The 25,118-nt window shown below is 36.8% G+C and overlaps 1 protein-coding gene across 1 annotated transcript in view; it reads right to left on the reverse strand.

The window, feature by feature from the left end:
* The window catches only part of CATSPERB (catsper channel auxiliary subunit beta), an 88,247-nt gene extending 63,129 nt beyond the window's left edge, over window positions 1-25,118 (reverse strand). The window contains exons 1-10 of the mRNA XM_087952070.1: window positions 25,043-25,118; window positions 21,992-22,089; window positions 19,103-19,255; window positions 15,278-15,347; window positions 14,845-14,940; window positions 14,241-14,387; window positions 11,084-11,176; window positions 6,641-6,759; window positions 5,378-5,410; window positions 2,912-2,978 (exon numbers count right to left, since the gene is read on the reverse strand). Of these exons, the coding sequence (XP_087808196.1) occupies window positions 2,912-2,978; window positions 5,378-5,410; window positions 6,641-6,759; window positions 11,084-11,176; window positions 14,241-14,387; window positions 14,845-14,940; window positions 15,278-15,347; window positions 19,103-19,255; window positions 21,992-22,089; window positions 25,043-25,118 (952 nt within the window). The remainder of the gene's footprint in view (window positions 1-2,911; window positions 2,979-5,377; window positions 5,411-6,640; window positions 6,760-11,083; window positions 11,177-14,240; window positions 14,388-14,844; window positions 14,941-15,277; window positions 15,348-19,102; window positions 19,256-21,991; window positions 22,090-25,042) is intronic.

Raw genomic sequence — 25,118 nt, forward strand, 5'->3', positions numbered from 1 at the left:
TTCTCAAGTTTTAACACCTCAACATTGCCCTCTTGCAAAATAAATTCTATCCACTTTTGGAAGGAATCTTCCAAAAATTCAGTGAAGCTCAAGCTAATGAAGCTTATGCAGTCCTGCATTACTCTAATCCCTGTTTCCCCCCCCCTAATGACAACATGATAACAAGTCACACTGACCTAAATTTATATGGTTACAGTTCATGCACTGTGGGGTCATGCATTGCGCTAAGCTAAAATCAAATACAGCACATTTTGAGTTTTTTTTTTTTAAAAATAATAGGTCAAAAAATTCAGCAGACAAGGAATAGAGTGATCCAGCTGTTAAATAAACCTATAGAAAAGGCATTTATTCAGTCCCACATATATGTTGCAAGCGTGTCAAAAACTTAAAATGTAACTATGGTCACTATCTTGATTCTGACATTAACATCGCTGACTGACACAATTTCCAGAGCTAACATTAAATGCCATTTTAACTGAAAAACTAAAAGTGTGGGCTATTTGAAGTTCTGTCCTTAACCTCACCTATGTGTGAGTTTATTATTCATTCTTCAATGGACTTAACAGTAGATTGGGTTTTTGATTGATTTTGGGTTGTGGACCTGAACATTCCAATATGAGTTAGAGTGAAACTGTTATTGATCTTAAAATACACTTGTTTTAACTGATACGTGAATTTAATTTTTTTTAATAAATTTTTTATTAATTTTCAATAAACAAACATACACAAACAAAACACAAAACATGAAAACATAAAACTTCTTTTTGGAAAGCGGCTTAGTCCCGAGTTACATCTTTTTGTATAGACATAAATTCGAATTCATGCTCACTTTATATACCATTTCATATCTTATTTACCATTCTACATTTTCTATATAGTTTCTCCCCCTCTTTTCACTCTCTTAATTCTGTTTTATTTATTTCATCTCAATTTAAATCATTATGCTTATATCTTTTGTCTGTTCTGTTTCAATTATCTATTATCTTTTCTCATTAACACAAAATTTCTCCTGTAATCACTGATTGAAGTATGACGCCTTTATATCTTTCCCCTAAATTTAACACTTAAAATAATATATAATTTTCATTTGGATTCTGCTTAGTACATTCTAAAGCTACGTACTATATTTTAAAGTAAGAAAAAATAATAAATTTATAGTATAGTTAAAACAATAATCCATAGCAAATTAAACTCTATCGTTAAGTCTTAAACATTTTACACATTCCTTTTAATATTTTATCCCATTTTATAATCATATAATATTCCAGTTTTCTAACACTATTTCAAATACAAATACAACAATACAGTCCTTATGTACTTTTGCAGAATCTCTTTTTTAATTATATTTTTACCCATTATCTCTGAATAAATCCTGTTTCTTTACATCTTGTTTCAAACCTTTGTAACTTCTCTTCCCTTTTTCCCTTCCTTTCTTCTCCAGTCTAGCCTTTTTACCCCCTTGTCTCTTGATCTCCACCCTCTTGATCTCCACCCTCTTCTGTATTCCTCTTTTCTGTTGCTTTCTGACATTGTATCGATTTTTCACCTTATTTTTCCCTTTTTTGGTTGCTTTTTTAAGTCTTAAATTCTCCATTCTCTTTCCTCTCTTTCCCTTTTCTTCCCCAGCTAGAGTTGCTTGTTCATTAAAGATGGCTTCTTCTTCATCCCAATCTTCTTGTTCTTGTAGTTTCTGATAGGTAGAAATCGCCATTTCTAAGAAATGGAAAACAGAGCCAGAAGAGCCCCAACCCAAATGTTTTTAGTCTTTCAAATAATAATTTCCAAAAGTCCCAAAGTCAGCAAACAATCCAAATACACACAGACTGTTTAACACTTTCTTCTTTTTACACTTTCTCTTCCTGGGGTTACAGTTCAGTTGCAAAGTTCCAATTAAAATGTATCTTTTAGAAGTCTTGTTACAATTTAGCTCTAGTCTTATAAATTCCAAGCAGCCTCCTCCAGCAAGATCTTGATATTAATTCTTTTCGTCTCCCTTCCCACTTATAGCAAAAAAGGTGGGTTTTTTTTTCAAATGTTCAGAAATCTTTATTGTCCCCTTGGCTTTAATTTTCCAGTTTAATTACCTGCTGATGTGAAAATGGGTTTTTCCAATTTCTCATTTCATCTGCTATCACCGTAAGGAAGGAAAGTGAGAAAAAACAAACTTTCCCGTTTTACTTTCATTCGCTGCTTTTTCCGAGTCTTCTTTGGGAGCGATGTATTTAAACGTTACTTATTATCCCGGTCAGCCAAAACTTTCACTTCTCAGCTTCCTCCTGCACATTCTTATCCAGATGAGAGCTTCTTTGTGGAGGCGATTGCTGACCGCCGCTCCACCGCTTTCGGAAAAGGGAGTTAAGCCAGCTGAGGAGGGGGGTTGTGATTCTCCTGGACCCCTGCCAGGTCTCCCCTGTCTTCAGTTACCTCTACGGGGTAACTATAGCCCCAAATCCGGCTGGATCGGGGCACTCCAGCGGCGAGCGCAGCAGAAACCGCGCACGATCGCGGATTCCTGCCGCCGCCGAAGCCCTGCAAACCGGAAATCCCACGTGAATTTAATTTTTTTAAACTGTTGCCTTAGTTAACTGCATAATTTTAATTGTAATTTTAACATTTTATCTTGAGATAATATGAATACTCACGATTAGTTTTTTAATAGATTAAATAGCTTTAATAGAACTCTTGAAACTGATCTTTAAAGGGATCAGATCTAATAGCTTTTACACAAAAGATATGGTGTGGCCTTGATAACCTCATGAAATACTTATTGTTGGGTTCAGCCATGATTTCTTTATTACTAAATCCTTACAAAGTTGCAAACATATATCATAACAAATACTTAAAAGCATGGATAATGTAATTCTCATTTACTATTTTGGATACACCTTTATGCAAAATCTGGTTTTCTTACCTTCATAGTCTTCTTTGTTAGCTAAACACTGATGATTATACCAGATTTTTGCATCATAATAATCATCCTGTGGAAATCAAAATGTGAAACATGTAAATTGGAACATGATGTATGTAAGTATTATACATGATTGGACCCACTAGAGCTGAATTTCATTTTCCTTTTGCCACAAGTGAAGCTGAGGAAGATAAATGTTAGGATTATCAAATACCAGCAAGATTAGATGACAACCCAGGATCTCTAGTTGCAGTTCTGGTGACAATGGCAACTAACAGCAGAGACTATAACATTATTATGGAAGAGTAAGTCCAGTAATTCAAGAATAAAGTAGAATTAATCAATCTTGGTTAATAAAAAGAAGCATGTAGGCCACATTATAAAAAAACATATATCACAGGACCTTCTTGATGCAACTCAGATATTTGATTCTTACTAGGGATTAAAAGAAAAGTTTATTTTTAAATGATGCCAGTTGGGAGCACTACTTGTACATATGCCATAAACTACAATATAAAACAAGGCTATCAGATCCAGGTTTTAAAAATTTCATCCAACACCCAGAAATCTCCAAACTCTTTGCTTCTGTTCAACTACTATATCCTTGTTTTGTGTCCAGTCATGGACAACTCCACAAATGGCAGTTTAGCTAAACACTTGCAACCAACATAATCTGGACACCAAATGCCTACAAATTGCTATCCCATATCCCTCCCAAATGCTTTTTCTTATCAGCCATGCAAGCATCATAATCTCTAAGTAGAAGAGTAACTATAGGAGATACAATGGCCTTCTGACCAGTAGGTCTTGAGGTGCTACTGGATTTGTACCCTCAGCAATAATATTTACTGCAGCATAATCCCACTGAAGGGTAGGATAAAGTAGGCAAGACTGGAAATATGTCAGGAAAAGGGGAGACATTAACTGGCATCTTAAATTTTCTTAGAAGATTGCCTGTTCATTTCTTATCCCAGTTATTGGGTCATGGAGTATGGAGGTGATCAATTCTGTATTAAGAATATGATACTTGCCCAACAACAGTGTGGCTTCACAAAAGTTATTAATAGAATCATAGGGTTGAGTGGTGCGGTGGCCTAGAGGTGGAGCTCTCGCCTCAATCAGGAGGCTGTGAGTTTGATTCTAGTTAGAGGCAGTTATTTCTCTCTCTGGGCACACTGAGAATATATATGCTGAAAAAAACTCTGCATTGGCAACAGGAAGGGCATCTGGCCAGTAAACACTAAGCTCCATTCAGTTGCCCGTAGGGGATTATGGTGTCATTAAAAGAGGATGATAGAATCATAGGATTGGAAGAAACCTCAGAAGTCTTCTAGACCAACTACTTGCCCAAGGCAGGAGTCTTCATACCACCTCAGACAAATGGTTGTCCAATCTTTTCTTGAAAACTTCCAGCAATGGAGCACCCACAACTCCGAGAGGCAAGGTGTGCTATTGATTAATCATTCTCATTGTCAGAAAATTTCTCCTTGGAAGACTGGTATCATGTCTCCTCTCAATCTTATCTTTGTGAAGCTACAATAATTCCTTTAGCTTCATAGGATTTAGTCTCCAGACTCTTTACCATCTTTGTTGTTCTCTGTACTCTTCCTAGGGATTTTTTTGTATTGCAATTATCAGAACTGGATTCAGTATTCCAAATGTTGCTCACCAGTGCTATAGAGCAGTACTATCACCTTTTTTTGGTCTTGGTACTATCCCTCTGTTGATACAGCCTAGGACTGCATTGGCTTTTTTGTCAGCTGCAGCACTCTGCTGGCTCATACTTAAGCGGTGTCCATGAAGACATAAGCACTAGTGTTAAGCTAAGTACTGGCTATTATGTTCCTTTGCATCTGATTTTTTCCTGTTTGGGTGAACGACCTTATATTTCTCACCACTGAGCTGCAACTTGCTGGATAGGGTCCAATGCTCAAATCCTCCTGAATTTTGAGTGTCTTCCAAAGAGTTAACAATTCCTCCCAGTTTTGTGTTATCTGCAAATCTGATGAGTGCTCCTTCAATCCTCTCATCTAGGACATTTATGAAGATGTTGAAGAGTGCTGGTTTCAAGAGACAACCTTGAGGAACCCCTCTGCACATTTCCCTCCAAGTATATGTAGTTGCATCAAGGACCACATGCTGAGTGTGGTTGGTTGGCCAACTACAAATCCATCAGGCAATGATACTGTCTATCCCATATTGTTCTGTCTTACCAAGAAATTGGCTGTGATCAAATAATGTACTGAAAACTAAGTATACTGCATTTCATAATTTGGTTATATATTATAATGTATCATTTTGAAGACCCTTCCTTCCTCTCTTTTCTTTTTCTTTTATAATAAAGATGTTAAAAACAAGTCTTAGAGCAGTCAGAAGCTTTCAAAGGTTTGTGGTTATGTTGTGAAATAGCGTGTCAAATAACTGACTGCTATGACTATGACTATAGTAAAAATATTAGCAATTTCTCACCATTTCAAAGCCACATAAAGCTGGTTTGTTGAACTGGGGAAAAAAGAAAAGGTAAAATGTAAAAGCAGAAATGTATGAATAAATTAAAACTTCTAAAGCTTGCAAAGCAAGTGCAGAAATATATTATATATTCACTTAATAAATAGGCCACCTTGATACAGTGCTGTGTCCTAATATTATACATTTCTCCTGTGTTTGTACTACATTTAATTGCCAAATATTTCAGGCACGGGACTCAGTTTACTTGAGGAGTTTGGCTGCTAGAATTGCAAAGGAGGGGCAGTTACATCATCATTCTTAGGTTTCTAGTCTTAAAAAGTTTATATAGAACCCATTGTTGTAGATTCTTTGTGGGCTATTTTTTCCCCACAACCACAACTGCTGATCTATCCAGTTAACCTTGTTGACATTTTTTTTTTTTTTTGGAAATCTTTTCTTCTTGCTTAGAATGAGTGCCGCAAATAGTAGTCCAACATAGGAATTCTTACATTGATGCTGTAGAAACTATTCCTAAACCACAAAGTGTTTTACTAAAAGACTTCAAGTGGAAGCTGTACTGGAATCCTGACATTCTTACAGAAAGTTGGTATCTAATTCAAGTGGGATTTTTTTAACCAGCTCCATTTACACTGGCATTTGATCTAAACTGCCATGAGGGAAAAGGCTTGATTGCCTTGAGTTCACAGCAGAACAGTAGAACAGTAACAAGGACACCAAAGAACAGGAAGTTTAACATCATAGTCTCTATAATAGCTGCCTTGCCATGAGGACAAGTTCATAGCTTTACAGCAGATCAATTACTTAAATAGAAATATAGGCTATGTATCTTTAAAATAAATGCATGAAAGCAAAGTATTTATTTGGCTATATCAAGCCCAAATCTTGAGCTATAATCTTGATTCAGGATGATTCAATATACAATATACTATATTATACTATAATATACCATCATCAGATTTGCTAGTAGTTTTCATTTGTATAGACAAGGCAGAGAGAGTAACTATGAAACAGTTTGTGAATATCTTTCTGTAATAACAAACAGTGTAATAATCTCTTTCAGTTCCTCACTACACTGAGAGTTTTCCCTCTAACTCTGTGTTCTTTAGCTTGATTTGGCTCACTGGCATTCCTCAGTTTCCCTCAATGGATTTCTGAAAGCCTAAAATGTCACTTTTCAAAGTTTCTCTGAACATTTTTTTTCAGTAGGTTTTTTGTTAACTTTACTACACCATGTCATAAGGGAAGGATATATTCAAAACATACTTTCAGTTTATGTACAGAACGATGCCGCAGATCTTCACTGATAAATAAACCCAATGTAGTAAGCATTATTAAACGTGTATTTATTAGAATGATATCCACAAGTGCAAGACCAGAACAATCTATAGAAAAGAAAAGGATTCATGGGAGAGTGGTTATTTTTCTTTATATTTTTCAACATTATTTTCTACCAACAAGGCAAATAATGTACATTTTTCAAACATCCAAATTTGAGGTTTGAGGTAGTAGGTAAATGAATATATACACACATACATCTATACAGACATACATACATAAAGCATAAGGAATGCTTGCCAAAATATGTTTAGATGTTTACATTTGTATGCAGAAAGTATTGTGTTGCTATCTGAGAACTTGAATGAATTATCAATAACATTTTTCTCTTGCTAGACCTCATGGGATGAATAGATGTAACTGGGGAGAGATGGTCCCTCAAATAGGGTTTTAAAGGACAAAACCAGCAGTTTGAATTGGACCCATAAGCAAACTGGCAACCAATGCAGCTTGTAGAACAGAGGCATAACACGTATCATTCTATGGGCACACATAATTGCCCACACCAACTTATTCTGCATCTGCTCCTTAATCATGAACAAGCACACCTGACAAACAAGACAAAATTGCACAGAGGCCTCCCAGCCACAGCTGCTGCCTGCTTTTCAAGCAGGATCATGAATCCAGAAGATTTCATCATAAGTCTGTTTGGGGCAGTGCCACTCATCCAGTAGCAAAGAGGTAAAATGGTCCTTGAATTCAAAATCATGGTTTTGTTGAAGCCTGTTTTTCTCCACCCAGAGCCCCATAGCCTCCAGGCACTGGGACATGCTTAATGTTCTAATGGCAGAGATATGTCATTGAATATCGTCAGCATACTGGTGAACATCTGGTGCCATGGAGTGAGGTATCATCAGTTTCAACATGTAAGCATTGGATACATGTAAATGTATCCAAATCCTGCTTTTGAGATAATTCAAAAGAATGACCAGTGCTCTTTCTGTCTCATCCTCAGGCCTAAAACCTATCTGAAAGGGGTCCAGATAATTGTTGCATCCAGAGCCCACTGAAGCTTGTCACGAGCACCTTCTCCACAATCTTCCATGAAGAAAGGAGATCAAAAATTGTCCAGTATGGTGGGATTTAGCAATTCCTTCCTGAGAAAGGGGTGAACCAATCATTCTTAGAGACAGAGAAATAACTCACTCTCAAAAGGAAGAATTCACCACTGTTAGAATGTGCCACATATCCCTCCTCAGCATCTTAACTAGCCTGGTAGCTGAGCTCAGTCGCAAGGGCTCTGTTCTCAGATAATAGGGTAATTCCCAGATAACAGAGCATTTTGCTACTGTACTGCCTACCTGCTATCCATCAGTCTCTCTTCCTGGGCTGAAAGACTTGGTTTTGGACCTGGGTTGAGAATGCCTAGACTGATTGTTCTGGAGGATCTGAATAAGGATACTTGTTTTGGAGCAAAACAGGATTCCATACCTACCACAGGATTCTCGCATGTCATTAATCTAATGCATATTACAGATCTTATTTGTGATAGAGTGTGATGGCTCAGTGGTTAAAGATGCTAAGCTTGTCAGCTGACAGCCTGGGTTTGAGACCCAAAAACTGCATGATGGCATGAGCTCCTGTAATTTGCTCCAGCTCCTGCCCACCTAGCAGTTCGAAAGCATGCAAATGCAAATAGATAAATAGGTATCACTTCATTGGGAAGGTAACAGTGTTCCATGCACCACGGCCTATAGTTATGTTGGCCACACGATCATGGAAATGTTTTCGGACAATGCTGGCTCCCTTGACTAAGAAACGGAGATGAGCACCGCCATCTAGAATCAGACATGACTAGAAAGAGGAAAGCTTTACATTTACCTTTTTATTTGTGATGTAATTTTCTCAGCTGGAAGGAAGAAAGGTGAACTGAATGTGGGAGACTTGTTGGAATGCTCATCCCAGACTGGCTTGATTGATGCCCATATTAGCATTATTTTGTCACTGTGGGAAGACCTGTTTATTTTTCCTCTATTTTCTTTTAAATTGTTTTTTAATTCATATTGTTTTAGATTTTGAAGACTACCTTGTTGCTGGCTAATTTGCATGATATTATTTTGTTTTAACTTGAATTGTATTAATTTTTGGGGGGTGTTTTTTTTGTAAAACATCAGAAAGCTTCAGTTATTAGGTAGTTATTTTAGAAATAAATGCATACAATGAGAGAGGAAACCTATGTTCATTGTACATGTGTCTAATTTAGCTTTGTTTTGTCCTGATTTTGTATATGTTTTTTTTAAATTAAAGCATTTATAATTAAATTTTATTCTAAGATATTGATATTTGTACAGTATTAATAATTTATGATCTGGTTTGAAATTTTGGAAGAAATGCAGAATGTATTTGAACTCATGTATTTAATCTGGAAACTGCAAATTAGGTACATTTCTGTAAAAATAAAACAATGAAAATAGCTTTGATAGGAGGATGGTACAAAATAGAGGGAAGGATTTGGGCATATACAGGACATCGACTCACTCCAGCTTAGACCTGGCAATTAAATAAACTGTGACTGAAACATCAGCAGGATAATTTGTGGGAAAAGCCAGTTGGTTATGAGGCATTAATTGAAACCCCTGAACTCCAACTGCTTATTTGACTTGAGAATGAAAGCCATTATCTTTTAGGATTAAAAGAACAGTGATTATTCTGAGTCAGTGAAGAGTTGACATGACACATCCTGATCTTCTCTCCAAAGCATAAAATTACTGTACAGAATTCTAATAGGCTTTAAAGAATGGAGCATACAGCATTTTCAGGCCCTTTCTCCAAAAAGCATCAGATCGGACCAGGAAACAAAAAACTGAATTTAATAATGCAATAACAGAGTTGGAAGGGACCTTGGAGGTCTCCTAGTCCAACCCCTTGCTCAAGCAGGAAACCCTGCACCATTTCAGGCAAATCATTGTCCAATCTCTTCTTTAAAACCTCCAGTGTTGGAGCATCCACAACATCTAGAGGCAAGTTGTTAGGAATATAAGTCACCTAACAATTATTTGGGTTGGAAATATATAAGCCAGGATAGACATTTTAATACTGTCTGTTTAAGACAATGCAAAAACTGTAATTGGGTGTGGTTTCTCAAACGGCCATAAGATGGAGCCAGAAACCTGGGTTGTCTTAGTCTTAGTCTCAGAAGAAGTCTCAGTGAGCCTCTCTGTTTCCTTCTGTTGGAGAGTATTGCCGTTCCTTCTATTGACTGCTATTCTTGGATTTGATGTAAGTCTGATACTGAACTGTTTATGATACTGGACTTTGTAATTGGATTATCCTTAGACTGAAAACTGACTGATCTTACCTGTGAATGACTTTGGACTGCCAATTTTGAACTTTGCTTAAACCTTTCTTGAAAGTAAAAAACCTACACTTACTGTAAAGTGTATCTGTGTGCTGTGTGTGTATTATTCAACACTTCTCTCAATACATGCGCTCATTCTCCTAACAGGGAATTATCTCAACACAAGTTGTTCCAGTGATTAATTGTTCTGCTAGGAAATTTGTCCTTAGTTCTAGGTTGGTTTTCTCTTTGATTAATTTCCATCCCTTGCTTCTTGTGTTGCCTTTAGGACAAGAAGCATTGGATGAATAGGTTGCTTCTTTGTGGCAGCCCTGTAGATATTAAAACATTGCTATCATGTCACCCCTAGCCCTTCTTTTCATTAAATTAGACACACCCAATTCCTGCAATCATTCTTCATATGTTTTAGCCTCCAGTCCTTGAATAATCTTTGTTGCTCTTTTCTGTAGTCTTTCTAGAGTCTCAACATCTTTTTTATATCATGACTGCCAGAACTGGATGCAATATTGCAAGAGTGGTCTTACCAAGGCATTATAAAGTGATAACAGTTCATCTAATCTTGATTCTACCCCTCTATTAATGCAGCCAAGGACTGTGTTGGCTTTTTGGGCAGCTGCAGTACACTGCTGGTTCATATTCAAGTGATTGTTCACTAGGACTCCAAGAACCCTCTTGTAGTTACTACTGTTGAACTCGGTACCACCTATTCTATACCTGTGTATTTGGTTTTTCTGCCTAAGTGTAAAACCTTACTTTTCTCTACATTAAATTTCATTTTGTTAGATAGGGCCCAATGCTCAAATCTGTCAAGATCCTTCTGTATTTTGAGCCTACTTTTTATTTTCATTAAGCTACAGTTAAGTTAGGATGCTTACTATCCAATCACATTATTTAATATTTTCTCCCTTCGGACTTATCAAAAATGATAATTGGTGCAAATTGGGGAGAGAATTCTGAAGCCTACAGTTAAAGTTTTTAGGGCTACATGAGTCTTATGCTGTCATAAAATTTAAGAGCTGTATAGAAATCTACAAATGAAAAAAGATGAATATTAATTGAAAGGAAAAAATTACCGTAATCCATGAGAACACAAATGTTATTTGTTAAATTATTCCAAATTACGTCTCGATTCATAAATCCATCATAGGCGATTCCTATAACTATTCCTATGAATCATACAGACATGAAAATAGAATTACATATAAATCTGGAAATTAATACATAGTACAGTATTATATGCTTCCCATTTCTATTAGTGATCTAGAATTTTCAGAGGTGAAACAGTTTTGGATTCCTGTGGATGAAGAGAAATAAGACATTTATTTCATATTTGATTTTACAGGATAGGTGGAGACATAACACTGCAAAAGGAGCAACATTTATTATAATCATAGCTCATCTCTAGATGGAAACCCTTCTGCATCTTCAGGAGTTTTCAGAATATAAGAGCTCAACTGAATTTCTTGTTCTGCCTGAAAACTTAACAAAACGTGGTAGGGGGAGGTGAGTAGCTAAACAGATTACCATGGAGGTTATGTGCAAGATTCTGAATTCAATTCAGCTAAGCCAGAAAGAGATCAACTCAAAGACCATGTGGAAGTGTCCTCAGTCAACAAATTTCCCAACAGAAGAACTACCGTATTTCTATGGAGTTTCTCAGTCATCCAGATCATGGTTATCTCAAAGGTGCTTTTTTCTGTCAAAAGGTAAAACTGTTTTTTCCTTGAGGAAAAAGAAAAGGTTTTGCTTCTCACCCAAGAAGCTTCATCAGTTCTGGCTAGATAGTGGTGGTGGTGGTGGTGATGGTGGTAGGGAAATGGAAGGATTAGTTCTGACCAGTCATCAAAATTCATCCTTTCATTTCCCCCCCACCCCCAGCCAGCTAGAACTGAAGAAGCTTCTTGGATGAAAAATGGAACGTCTTCTTCATCAAGGAAATAACATAGTCCAGTTTTAGGGGAGGGAAAAGCACCTTTGAGACAACCAGCAGAAGAAAGTTATACAAATTGTTTTAGAACTAGTCACAAGGTTCACCATTTTAGCATTCCTTGAAATTACTGTTATAACCAATAGCAGGGATGGGATCCAACTGGTATAACTACCGGTTCTGTCGCTCTGCATCGCACGCATGAGTCACACAAGTCGCGCGCGTGCAATTTACGACCTGCTGAGATGCCTGGATAGCTGGGCAGTGCTGCGTGCAAGTGCGCAGCGATTGGAAAAGCCCTTTTTTCCTCCTTTTTCAACCTCAGCTGTGTCTCACAAAGCAGCTGTGTTTGAAAATGCAGGAAATAAAGGTCAGGTAAGAGCCCGGGCAGGTGGGCGGACCAAAACAGCAGCACACATAGAACCAGTTCTATGTATGCACTCTGTTTGCTGCTCTTCAGAGCAACCGGTTCTACAGAAGTAGACAGAACCGGTAGAATCCCACCCCTGACTAATAGCCTCTTGGAGATTATAGCTAACTAGAAAGGTAGGAAAGCAAGTGAAAGGTAGGAAAGAAGCCTGATGCACTGGGATCTTCACTCCTTCTCTCAGAGGGTGGTTACTTCCCCCCCCCAAAATGGATGTCCTTGTGGAAAAGAAAGAACACATGCAACTACCAACACAGAATCCTGCTCAGCAGGATTCTTTCCTTGCTCAGCTTCAGTTAGAAAAAATGAAAATGTGGTCATGAAGTACCAATTTGAAACTAATCTGGAAGTCCCAAAGGTGCTTTTTCAGGAGGGATCTGGACTGTTTTTTTTTCTTTGAAGATGTTTTGCTTCTCATTCAAGAAGCTGATTCCAAATTGTATAGCTAAAAGAGATTCTCAGTCATCCAGGTCATGTTTATCCCAAAGGTGCATGAATACCAGTGGTGGGATTCAATTTTTTTTATTACCGGTTTTGTGGGTGTGGCTTGGTGAGAGTGGCAGGGGAAGGATACTGTAAAATCTCCAGTCAGAGGTGGTATTTCCCGGTTCTCCAAACTACTCAAAATTTCCACTACCGGTTCTACAGAACTGGTCAGAACCTGCTGAATACCACCTCTGCCCTGAGGGACATTTTTCAGTTCTATCTTTTTTGCTTTCCATCTTTTCAAGAACAGCAGTCTCCACAAGTTTAATTAGAACTATACTGTATCAACTGTGGGTTACAGTTCTCCAGAACTGGTCAGAACCTGCTGAATGCCACCTCTGGTGAATACCCTTCGAATGGTGTGAGAGTATGAATGGATTTCCAGAAAAATTGCAGACTACAGGAGCACTACTCACAGATAAACCTCCAAGTGCTTCAATGACCCTCAGAAAGGATGCAAATGACAAGCTGTCTGCAAGGAATATAAATCCTTCCATTCCCTACTGTCCTGTCAGAGCTGAAGAAGCTTCTTGGATGAGAAGCAAAATGTCTTCAAAGAAAAAAGAAAAAAGTCCAGTTGCCTCTTGTTAAAAAGCACCTTTGGGACAACTATGACCTGGGTGACTGAAAATCTCTACAGACTAATCTGGAAGGTGCCAAATTTCTTACACTTTTGCTTGTCTCTGGGTATGTGTGTACTTGAAATAAATTAATTTAATTCTTGTATTTATAGATTTCTGGCCTCAATAAAATAGCTTGTAATCTTAAGCACACCATAACTGTGCAATCCTTTACAGGCTTAAAAGACAAAGTCTGTTAGGAGTTCACATATTTATTCAAAAATTAAACCCACTGAGTTCATTGTGTCTTATTCCTAAATAAGCACAGATAGTTCTCGACTTACAACAGTTCATTTAATGACTGTTCAAAGTTACAACAGAACTAAAAAAAGTGGCCATTTTTCACACTTACGACTATTGCAGCATCGTCACGTGATCAAAATTGGTAATCGACTCGTATTTATGATGGTTGCGGTATCCTGGGGTCATGCAGTCATCTTTGGTGACCCTCTGGCAAGCAAAATCAATGGGGAAGTTGTACAGTAACACTGTACAAACGTGTGACTAACTTAACAATTGCAGTGATTCCATTAATAACTGTGGCAAGAAAGGTTGTAAAATGGGGCAAAATTCACTTAACAACTGTCTCGCTTAGTAACCTAAATTGTGGTCATAAGTCGAGAACTATCTGTATGAATGGGAACGTGTAGTGGCATTTGGTTCTGAGTACACATATATTAGATGACCTTATTGGATAGCAAATCTATCATTGTTGGTGGTTATAGCTATGTAACACTTATCAAGACTTAGTTCCAAGATGCTGCACTTACCTTTATCGCGATTTTTATAAATCACACCAATTATTGCTACATCACTTGCACAAGGACTCTTTGTTATTCTCAAATTTGTTATCTCAGATATTGTTTTCGTAATATCTACGTAAGTACCAAGTTTAAAAAGCCACTGAAGAATTGGCTCTGTAAAATATGAGACAGTGAGGTTAATATGTAAAAAATGTGTATTCTGCACAGTTTTGTAACTTTACTATAAAATACAGATAGAGAATGAAAATACAGATTTTCATTGTTAAAATGAATGAAAATATATTTACAGCCCCATTATTATGAGCCAAATACTAAATACTATGTATCTAGTATCTAAATTCCAATACTTCCTGGAGAATAATGCCATTAAAAAAAACCCAAAGCAATGCTATCTGTCCTTCATATTTGATTTTGGATTTATTTGTCCTAAATTCCAGGAATTAAAGTCACTTGAAAATCTATCTCAGCTGCCAGCAAACAAATCTTTCTTCATGAACATAGAGTCTTAGCCATTTGGATGACCACCATTTAATATCTGAACACTTTCAGAAAGCTTTGAACTTAATGTAGCTACTACAAGTAATTTTCCTGGAATGTAGCTATAACTTACCTCGCATTATATCCAATAATGTTCCTTTAGTGGTAAACATACCTAACCCATGATGCATATTGAATTTTAAAAACCATTCCTCTACTGGAGCAATATCTAGTCAAACAGGAAATAGAAAATGAGTATAATTCCTATGAACATCTAAGTGTAATATTAACGTCTTTCTTTAATATATGATACACCCAGGCATTTTCAATGGACTTATTCAGTGGATTTTTCAGTAATGAGTATGTTTTCATATTTGGAGGTTCAAGTCATTTTCTTATTTATATTAGCATTTACATTTATATTTATCATTTTATATTGTTTATGGTTAATATGACATAATAAAATAAATGGAAAAGATCACACTACTGGAGCACTGGTGCAAATTAAACTAAGAAAGCAGCAATAATCCCATTAGAAGAAACAGGCTATTATAACAATCTCTCACCGGTATTATATGTAATCTTTTCTCTAGGGATATTAATAGACCATGAATCCACTTCTTCGCCTTCTTCTCCCTTTAGAAATTATGTCAGAAAAAGACTTTCAGATTTTTAAACAGCTATAGTCATTTATACATGAACCAATCTTTTAATCAAATTTATTGCTTGATGCTTAGGTGCGGATAAACTGCTCTTGAATAGGTAATGAGCTCCTTGGGAAAAATTAGAAACAGAAAAATGCAATTTTTTTATTTATATTTATATCTTGCAAGAACTACATTTATTTATTTATTTATTTGATTGGCCAATTGTTTACAAGATAATAAGTATAAGTGTATACATAGTTGTGAATACATGAAATGGGTACATATAAGAAAAATAAAAAGAAGAATAAGAGAAACAATAGGACAGGGACGGAAGGCACGTTGGTGCGCTTATGCACGCCCCCTACAGACCTCTTAGGAAAGGGGTGAGGTCAATAGTAGACAGTCTAAGGTTAAAGTTTTTGGGGTTTGGGGTAGAAACTACAGAGTCGGGTAGAGTATTCCAGACATTGACCACTCTATTGCTGAAGTCGTATTTCCTGCAATCAAGTTTGGTGCGGTTAACTTTGAGTTTGTATCTATTGTGTGCTCTTGTGTTGTTATGGTTGAAGCTGAAGTATTCATTGACAGGTAGGACATTGCAATGTATGATTTTATATACCATGCTTAAATCAGACCTAAGACGGCGTAATTCAAGGTTTTCTAGTTCTAGAATTTCAAGTCTGGTGGCATAAGGTATTCTACAACGAGTAGAGGAGTGGAGAACTCTTCTTGTGAAATATTTCTGGACTTTCTCAATTGTGCTAATATCAGATACGTAATGTGGGTTCCAGACTGATGAACTGTATTCGAGTATTGGTCTAGCAAATGTTTTGTATGCTCTGGTTAGTAGTGTGATATTACCAGAGAAAAAGCTACGTAGGATTAGGTTAACAACTCTTAATGCCTTTTTGGCTATGTAGTTACAGTGGGCTCTAGCACTTAGATCATTAGAGGTGAGTATTCCAAGGTCCTTTACAGAGCTTGGGTCATCAACAAGATCTTGACTATTCAGCTTGTATTTTATTTTCTGATTTTTTTGCCAATATGTAAGACAGAGCATTTATTTGTTGAGATTTGAAGTTGCCATTTGTTTGACCATTCTGATACATAGTCAAGATCTTTTTGTAGGGTAGCAGTATTGTCTGTGGTATTGAACAGCTTTACATCATCAGCGAAAAGAACGCAATTGCTCTTAATATGATCACAGAGATCATTTATGTAGAGTATGAAGAGAGTTGGTCCTAGAACACTGCCTTGGGGGACACCACTATTGACAGGTACAGAATTTGATAGGACGCTCCCAATTTTGACCATTTGTTGTCTGTTTGCCAGGAATGCTTCTATCCAGTTATTCAGTTGTCCAGAGATACCATAGGATTTTATTTTTAGGAGTAGTTTGTCGTGTACCACTGAATCAAAGGCTTTACAGAAGTCTATGTAGATTGCGTCTATTGCTTTGCCCTGGTCGAGTTGTGTCATCCATATGTTTTTGCAGTGTAAGAGTTGCAGATTACAGGATAGTTTTTTTCTGAAACCAAATTGTTTATTGGAGAGTAGGTTGTTTGTCTCTAAGTGGAGGATGATGGATTGGTTGATAATTGATTCCATGACTTTACAGGTGACGCAGCATAAGGAGATTGGTCTGTAATTTTCAACTAGGCTTGGGTCTCCCTTTTTGAAGATGGGGATGACTGTGGCTTGTGACCATAGGTTAGGCAAGGAGCTGGTCCTGAAAGATTTTTCAAAGATTATGCTTATGGCAGTGGATAGCTTTTTAAAGAAGTAGGCACATATTCCATCCGGTCCAATAGATAGAGATGGTTTTAGATTGCGTAGTGCTTTTTCAACATTGTCTTCTGTGAAATCGATATGTATTAGATCATTGTTGTTATCTGTGGTACGGCTAGGAAATACTGGGCATGATCCATTGCTGTTTACAAATACTGAGCCGAAGAATGTGTTAAAGATGTTGGCTTTAATGGTGTCGTCGTTGCAGTCTTTACCATCAGGTCCTATCAAGGGTGGGATGGACCTTGAGTCTTTTAGTTTGTTGTTTACAAAATTGTAAAAAGCACGGGTGGAATTGGTGCTTAGAAGGTTTTCCTCTTGTTTAATGTGATAGTTGGTGCATTCGGTCTTTATCTGGTGGCATAAATTTTTGTATCGGCTTTTGAAATTGGCAACGTGACCAGATTTGTTTTTCCACTAGAGTGATCTCTTTTTGGATTGAATAAACATAAGGTCAATGATTAGTATTCAGATCGAAGACTACAAAGAACCCCCAAAGTTATATACTAAATATAAACTAGGTGTAGATTTAGTAAACATACTGGAAGAAAACAGCAGGGGTGGGTTTCTACCGGTTCTGTCCACCTCTGTAGAACCGGTAGCTCTGAAGAGCAGCAGACATAGAACTGGTTCTATGTCTGCTGATGTTTTTGCCCGCCCACCCACCCGGGTTCTTACCTGACCTTTATTTCCTGTTTTTTCAACTTCAGTTGCCGTGCGAGGCACAGCTGCAGTTTAAAAAGCAGGAAAAAAGTGCTTTTTGAAAGGCTGCTTCTCTGCACACAGCGTGCTGATGACGATTTACAGGTGTGCGAGTGCAGCGTGCAGGGAAACACATTGTAAATCACTGAACCGGTAGTTAACCCTGTCCGATCCCACCCCTGGAAAACAGTGACAATCCACTTCTGGCCAAGAAAATAAATGAGTATGTATTATAGAAATATCAAACTAAAATAACATTCTGCCATTTCAAAAATGAACATTTAATTTAAATCACCTTACAGGGGAAATGGGCAGTTTTAACCTTTAATACATAAATAAAGTAAATATTTTAATTCAAATTAGTGCAAATTATACCAAAGCAAACTACAGTTCTGCCCAATTCAGCAGTCTTTTCTCCCAAGAAAGACTTGGTTATAATAGGTAACCATAAGCTTGCTGTAGTTCACAGTAATTGATGACTGAGATCTGATCCTGGAAGTAGTATCAATCTTCATGAATGTAACATGTACAAAGACACAGACACATATATGTTGCATGTGTATTTGCTTGAAATTTAATATTATCAAGTACAGAGGTCACAATATGCCTTCTCTGTTCAACTACAATGTACTCTACTTTCAGCCTGAGCAATGTTATAATCTCAACTTTTTCCTTTATGAAGATCAGTTTTATTCAAATCTTCTAACCACTGTGATATCTGGTAGTCCCATTTTTGCAGGAATCATGGCACACGTGATCCTCTTAAAGGAAGCCAAAATTAAATTAAAAAGATAACTTGTTTTAAAAAATGGTGGAAATTCCACGAGATTGCCAAATCTTATATAATGTTAGTTATATAATGTTTAAAAAGGACCTAAGTCTTGTAAAATCACTATTTTTGCACAACAACTGCAAATTCATTGAAAAAAAGTTTTAGAAAAAAAACATTTTAGAAATGTTGTAAATTTTTGTAGCACCTGTTGTAAGATGTAAAATCAGACAATAATGCCCACCATCTGAAAATATTGCTGGTGTCTGTACAATATAATAGAAAGACAAGATGCTGCTGTGCACCACATCTGAGTACTTTAACATTTAATCTATTCTTGCCTCATACTACTGGCAGTCCCTGTCTCCACATCTTTCAATCATTTGCCACTTGAATCTAACTGAATATATCAGGAAAGGAATCTAACCTTGCAAATTCTATTCTCTCCCACTGAACAATTTACCTTCCCCAGTCATTTTATTTACCAGAGTCATTTTGAAGAAGAAGACTTTTGAGTAGGTGCTATTGAAGATCTGTATGCTGGGAGCAAGACCTCCTGAAGAATAGAGCAGTAGATTTTTTCTTCTGTTCTCCTTGGTATCCTCTTCATCAATATTATACAAATGGCAGATGACTTTCTTTTAGATGAGAAGGACAACAAATAAGAAAAAAAGATATACACAAAACCATATTGCCCAACCATAGCATTGAGCATATTTAAAATATTAAATAAAATTGCCAATCCATTGACAATGAAACCAATTACCTAGTGAGGCATTGGATTTTCCTTCATTGGATTTTTCAAGCAGATAATAGACAGCCAGCTGTCAGAGTACTCTTCCTGACCTATGCGGAAATAAAGCTATGGGACCCTAGAACTCAAAGAAACCTGAAAGAATCACATTCAGAAAGCTTCCTTTAAATAAATATAAACCAAATTTCCCATACATTTTTGTGAGAACTCTCTCCAGTACTTAAGGGTGGTACTTAAATGACACTGTAAATGAGGTAACAGGGAGGATTATTTTTTGTTTGTCTCCTTCTTCTGCCATGGAAATGGCTCTATCTTGGCCAATGGCTGCATATAAATTGTGTCCCAACTGTGTTCTGTCTAGTGGAAAAGTGCATATTTGGAAAGCCTTATAGTTGCAAAGTTGTATTTTTGTTTTTTAAAAAAGGAAACTATTTTCTAATCTTTACAGGAATTTTATCCCACAATGGGCAAATTAAGTGTCATAAGTCTTTTCCCTATTCTTGCTGGCTACTTCTCTAGACTTGAGTTAAGCAAATATAAACAAGGTGGGGCATTACTTCTAATAACAATAATAGACAGCAGAAGAGAAGAGAAACAACTGGAGAAAAATCACAAAATACAAAGACTTACAAATATCATGACTGTGAAAAAGAAAGCAAAGATAATGCTGATGATAATAGATGCCTTGGGTAGAATCTCAAAACATCTGGAGCACTATTTGAATACCATCAGCATTTACAAAATCACCATTAGTCAATTGCAAAATGCAACTTTACTTGGAACAACTTATATCTTGTGATGCTGCCTCTAACACCATTAAACAACCACATTTTCCTATCTCAGGTTTTTGGGAATGATTCAATAGATTGATAAAAATGCCAAATCCACTCTAAATATAATAATAGTAATAATAATAACAGACTTCAACATTCACAATGAGTGAAGTTACTGATGTCGGCAATTCAATTTGCAGAAAGTGGGATCTTAGCTGCTCTAAATCCTTGTCTTACAAAGAGAAATGGATCTTCCTAGGCCTATTGCCATTAATGCATATTGTTATATGTTTGGGATTAGCTGTCAACCCTGGATGAAAACTTACTGCAGCAAATGCTGCAGATGTTTTTTTCTGAATGTTTTTCTTATGCGTCAATACATTAGGAATCACAGCCCACATCTCCACAACTCTGTCTCCTGCATCCTGTTTAAGATCCCTGTTTTCCCCTTGTTGCTGTAGGCAGGAAGTGAATGCTTGCCCTTTGAAAACACAGTGTGAAATGGCAGAATAAAAGGTCCTCAGTACCAACAAAATGGAAAATGGTACATGTCATACCCTCGTTGGAGTCTGATTCTGAGGGGGAGATTGAGCAGCTGACAGGGAGTGGGAATGTGGCTCCAGTGGTTGTGGAAGAAATGGGGGAAGGGCACAGTCCAGCTGGGCCTTTGGAGGAAGACTCAAGGCCACCCCCTCATGGCTTACAGTAGAGAAAGGGGGCCTGATCCCTTTCATTAGTTGCAGCTGGGAGAACAGGATATAAGAAGGGCGTTTGCACACAGCACCTTGCTGGAAGCAAAGCATGCATTATCTTTGTCGAGGCTTATCTGGGTTTTGGTGTCCTCCCAATTGTGTGTGCTTCATTATCATTTGGAAGTCTGCAGTTTATTATCCTGGCCAGTCGTGTTAATTACTTCAGGGTGGTTTGTGTTGGTTTTTTATTTCTAATTTATCTATACTTTGGGTTCGGACTGCATTTCTTCCCTTTCTAGACTGTTTTTGGAAGAGTTTGATCTCCAGCCGAGGATAACTGGACATTGGGGGCCAAGTTGGAGATATTAAAGGAAATTTATCTATTTTTGTGACTTTGTTATCTTTGTGCCATACCCCAGGTTATCACAGTACATGTGGAAAGAGTGGGCAATATGATTACTACTTTTGATCTCCTTTTAAAAATTTTATAAAATCTCGTCTTTATTATTATTTTATAAATAACTCAAAGTGGTGAGCATACCTAATATTCCCTCCTCCTATTTTCCTCACAACAACCCTGTGAGGTGATTTGGGATGAAAGAGAGTGATTGGTCCAAGATCACCAGGCAGCTTTCATGCTTAAGGCAGGAGTAGAACTGACAATGTCCAGGTTTCTCGACTGTTGCCTTGGACACTAGATCAAAATTGATAGCTGAGAGCATTTCTTTAATTTACATTTTATTTGTCATATCCTTTCTATACTTTTATAGATTTAGAAAATTCGCTAAGCAAGTAAAAAAAAACCTATTCTTTATTTCTGGGGATGTTTCTTATTCAAAGTACTTGTACAGAACTAGTCAAGCTGAATGTTATAGAAATAACTACAAAATAATAATTTTATAGAAATAACACATTTTCTTTCATACAAAGAAGAAACCCTTAATTTAATGGACTCATGGGAGAGAAGGGGTGGATCGGTTACAACCAACTGTATAATGGTGCCTGTATGGAATGGTGTTATGTTTGAGTAAAATGGCATTTTGCCTGTGGTTTATGAAGTCTGTGAAACTAGATAGTGACTTTTCTTTTTAAGTTATTGTTAATTGCCATAATTTAAGTTTCTATACAATATATGAAACTGAATGGGAAACTTACTAAGCTCCTCCGTGGAAGATACAGTTTGACTGCTTTAGACTTTGCAGTATCTTTTGTGAAAATATCTGGGTAGCAGGCAAAACTTGAAGTGGACACCTCTGAGAGAAAATACAGAAGTATTATATCATCTCTAAACATGTTTATTTATACCAATGATGTACAAACTTCATGGGGTAAAGGCTGCATCTGGTCTTTGCTCATGTACCCCTATGACTAGAAGTAGTAGGATAAAAACCACATTTTAATCTAACTAAAATGAAATTAAATGTAATTAATATAATGAAGTGACTGTGGTATTTTTCCTCTTGTGTCATGTTACAAATTCTAATATGATTATGCATACATTCTAGGAAGAATGCTCAAGATTTGGGCAAGCAGTATGCAGCCAGTGAAACTTAGACTGTACATCCGTGATGTTTGATATGTAATATAAATGAAAGAGAAACAGAGTAAAAGTTCAAAGTAATGGATGAGAGATGGAGAAATGCAGGAAGGAAGGAAGGAAGGAAGGAAGGAAGGAAGGAAGGAAGGAAGGAAGGAAGGAAGGAAGGAAGGAAGGAAGGAAGGAAGGAAGGAAGGAAGGAAGGAAGGAAGAAAAAGAAAGAAAGAAAGAAGAACAAAACATTCTCCATGTTGTCTACTGTTAATATATCTTGGCTTGTAGTAAAAATTAATTTATATAAATTGCCTCCTTGCTCCTTTTTTGGGGCCAAATCAAATGCTTAATTTTCTTACAGAAGTTTCATATACCATACAATTGCAAGAAGAGAGGGTATTCTTTTAATTTAAAGAATTTAATTTAATTTAAATAACTACCATCTTAATGAATAATAACAAATTTTGCACTGGGCTAGAATTGGATTGTTGATATCCTTCTCTAATGAAACAGTGGTGCAAGAATGATTGCTCTGATATATATATATGAGACTGAGGTCAATTAATATTAATTTATTTCAGTTCTGGCTACAACAGGCTCCACATAATGAATTCATAGAATAGATAGATTACCATCATAACATCTAATACTGTATGTCTTATTCTGAAATTTTCAATAGCTATATCTGCAAGATAGTCAAAACTTTTCCAGGATGTACACAGTAAGACTGCCAGATTTGGGCTGCAGAAACCTGGAAAACCACTAGATGGCAGCCATGTGTTCTTTGCCAGGATACAGTATTCATCTGAATTTTTGCTGCCTGGATTTGCTAGAAGTCTAGTCAGGAAGCTGAGGATGCCCTTGTGGTGAATGATGCATACCATATCAATTAGTATTTGTGCCGCAGATGGATTTATTCTAATTCCTGGAATCACATATGTACATAGATAACTCTTACTATAATATCAATATTTGTGTATTGTTTCTCGTATAGCTAAAATTCACTGTGTTGAATTTTAGCTATACAAGGATGGAAGATGGCAGAGTGAGATCATTTAAAGAAAGATAGTCTGAGGTCATAATGTTGCAAAGAATGTAACTATGGAAAATGGAACTGGGGGAAAACAGAACAGAGCAAAAGGCTCTGGACTACAAAGTCATCTGAAATCAAGCAAAACAAAACAAAAACAATCAACATTGACAAAGCCAATGAGAGAACAAAAACTCATACTAAAACAAGGACATTACAACAACTAAAACAGAATCCATTATGAAACAAAACAAGCATGATTACAGCTGTCATTTAAAGCAAAATTTCCTTATGGTGTCAGGAATATGATTGATGGTCATTGCAGCTACCCAGGACTGCACAAAAAAGCACAAAAAAGCCAGCAGGAGTCTTCCTATTTATTTTTTTATTTATTTTGATTTGTCAATCACTTACAAGATAATAGGTATAAGTATATACATAGTTATGAATACATGAAATGGGTACATATACGAAAAATAAAAGAAACAATAGGACAGGGACGTTAGGCACATTGGTGCACTTATGCACGCCCCCTACAAACCTCTTAGGAAAGGGGTCAGGTCAATAGTAGACAGTCTAAGGTTAAAATTTTGGGGGTTTGGGGAAGAAACCACAGAGTCAGGTAGAGTATTCCAGACATTGACCACTCTGTTGCTGAAGTTGTATTTCCTGCAATCAAGTTTGGTGTGGTTAACCTTGAGTTTGTATCTATTGTGTGCTCTTGTATTGTTATGGTTGACGCTGAAGTATTCATTGACAGGTAAGTCATTGCAAGGTATGATTTTATGTGCCATACTTGGATCAGACTGAAGACAGCGTAATTCAAGGTTTTCTAGGTCTAGAATTTCAAGTTTGGTGGCATAAGGTATTCTACAACGAGTAGAGGAGTAGAAAACTCTTCTTGTTAAATATTTCTGGACTTTCTCAACTGTGCTAATATCAGATGTATAATGTGGGTTCCAGACTGATGAGCTGTATTCGAGTATTGGTCTAGCAAATGTTTTGTATGCTCTAGTTAGTAGTGTGATGTTACCAGAGAAAAAGCTACGTAGGATTAGGTTAACAACTCTTAATGCCTTTTTGGCTATGTAGTTACAGTGGGCTCTAGCACTTAGATCATTAGAGATGAGTATTACTGAACTTGGATCATCAACAAGGTCTTGACTATTCAGCTTGTATTTTATTTTCTGATTTTTTTTTGCCAATATGTAAGACAGAGCATTTATTTGTTGAGATTTGAAGTTGCCATTTGTTTGACCATTCTGATACATAGTCAAGATCTTTTTGAAGGGTAGCAGTATTGTCTGTGGTATTGAACAGCTTTACATCATCAGCGAAGAGAACGCAGTTGCTCTTAATATGATCACAGAGGTCATTTATGTAGAGTATGAAAAGAGTTGGTCCTAGAACACTGCCTTGGGGGATACCACTATTGAAAGGTACAGAATTTGATAGGACACTCCCCATTTTGACCATTTGTTGTCTGTTTGACAGGAATGCTTCTATCCAGTTATGCAGGTGTCCAGAGATGGCATAAACAGGCAAAGAAAGAGAGAAATGGGCAAATTCCCTAGCCTGAGTGTCCATCTTCTCCTTTTGATCATTCTAACAATCAGGAATGAATGTATTTGAAATCACAACTTGCCTTTTTTATTGTAGGAAAGGCCTGAAGAAAGTTTCAAAATGGGTCCAAGCAAAATATAAAGCCATAGCAGCTCCAT

The sequence above is a fragment of the Notechis scutatus genome, chromosome 1 (assembly GCF_049901735.1).
Source record: "Notechis scutatus isolate UNSWTSFEM ecotype Mainland chromosome 1, rNotScu1.2, whole genome shotgun sequence".
NCBI lineage: Eukaryota > Metazoa > Chordata > Lepidosauria > Squamata > Elapidae > Notechis > Notechis scutatus.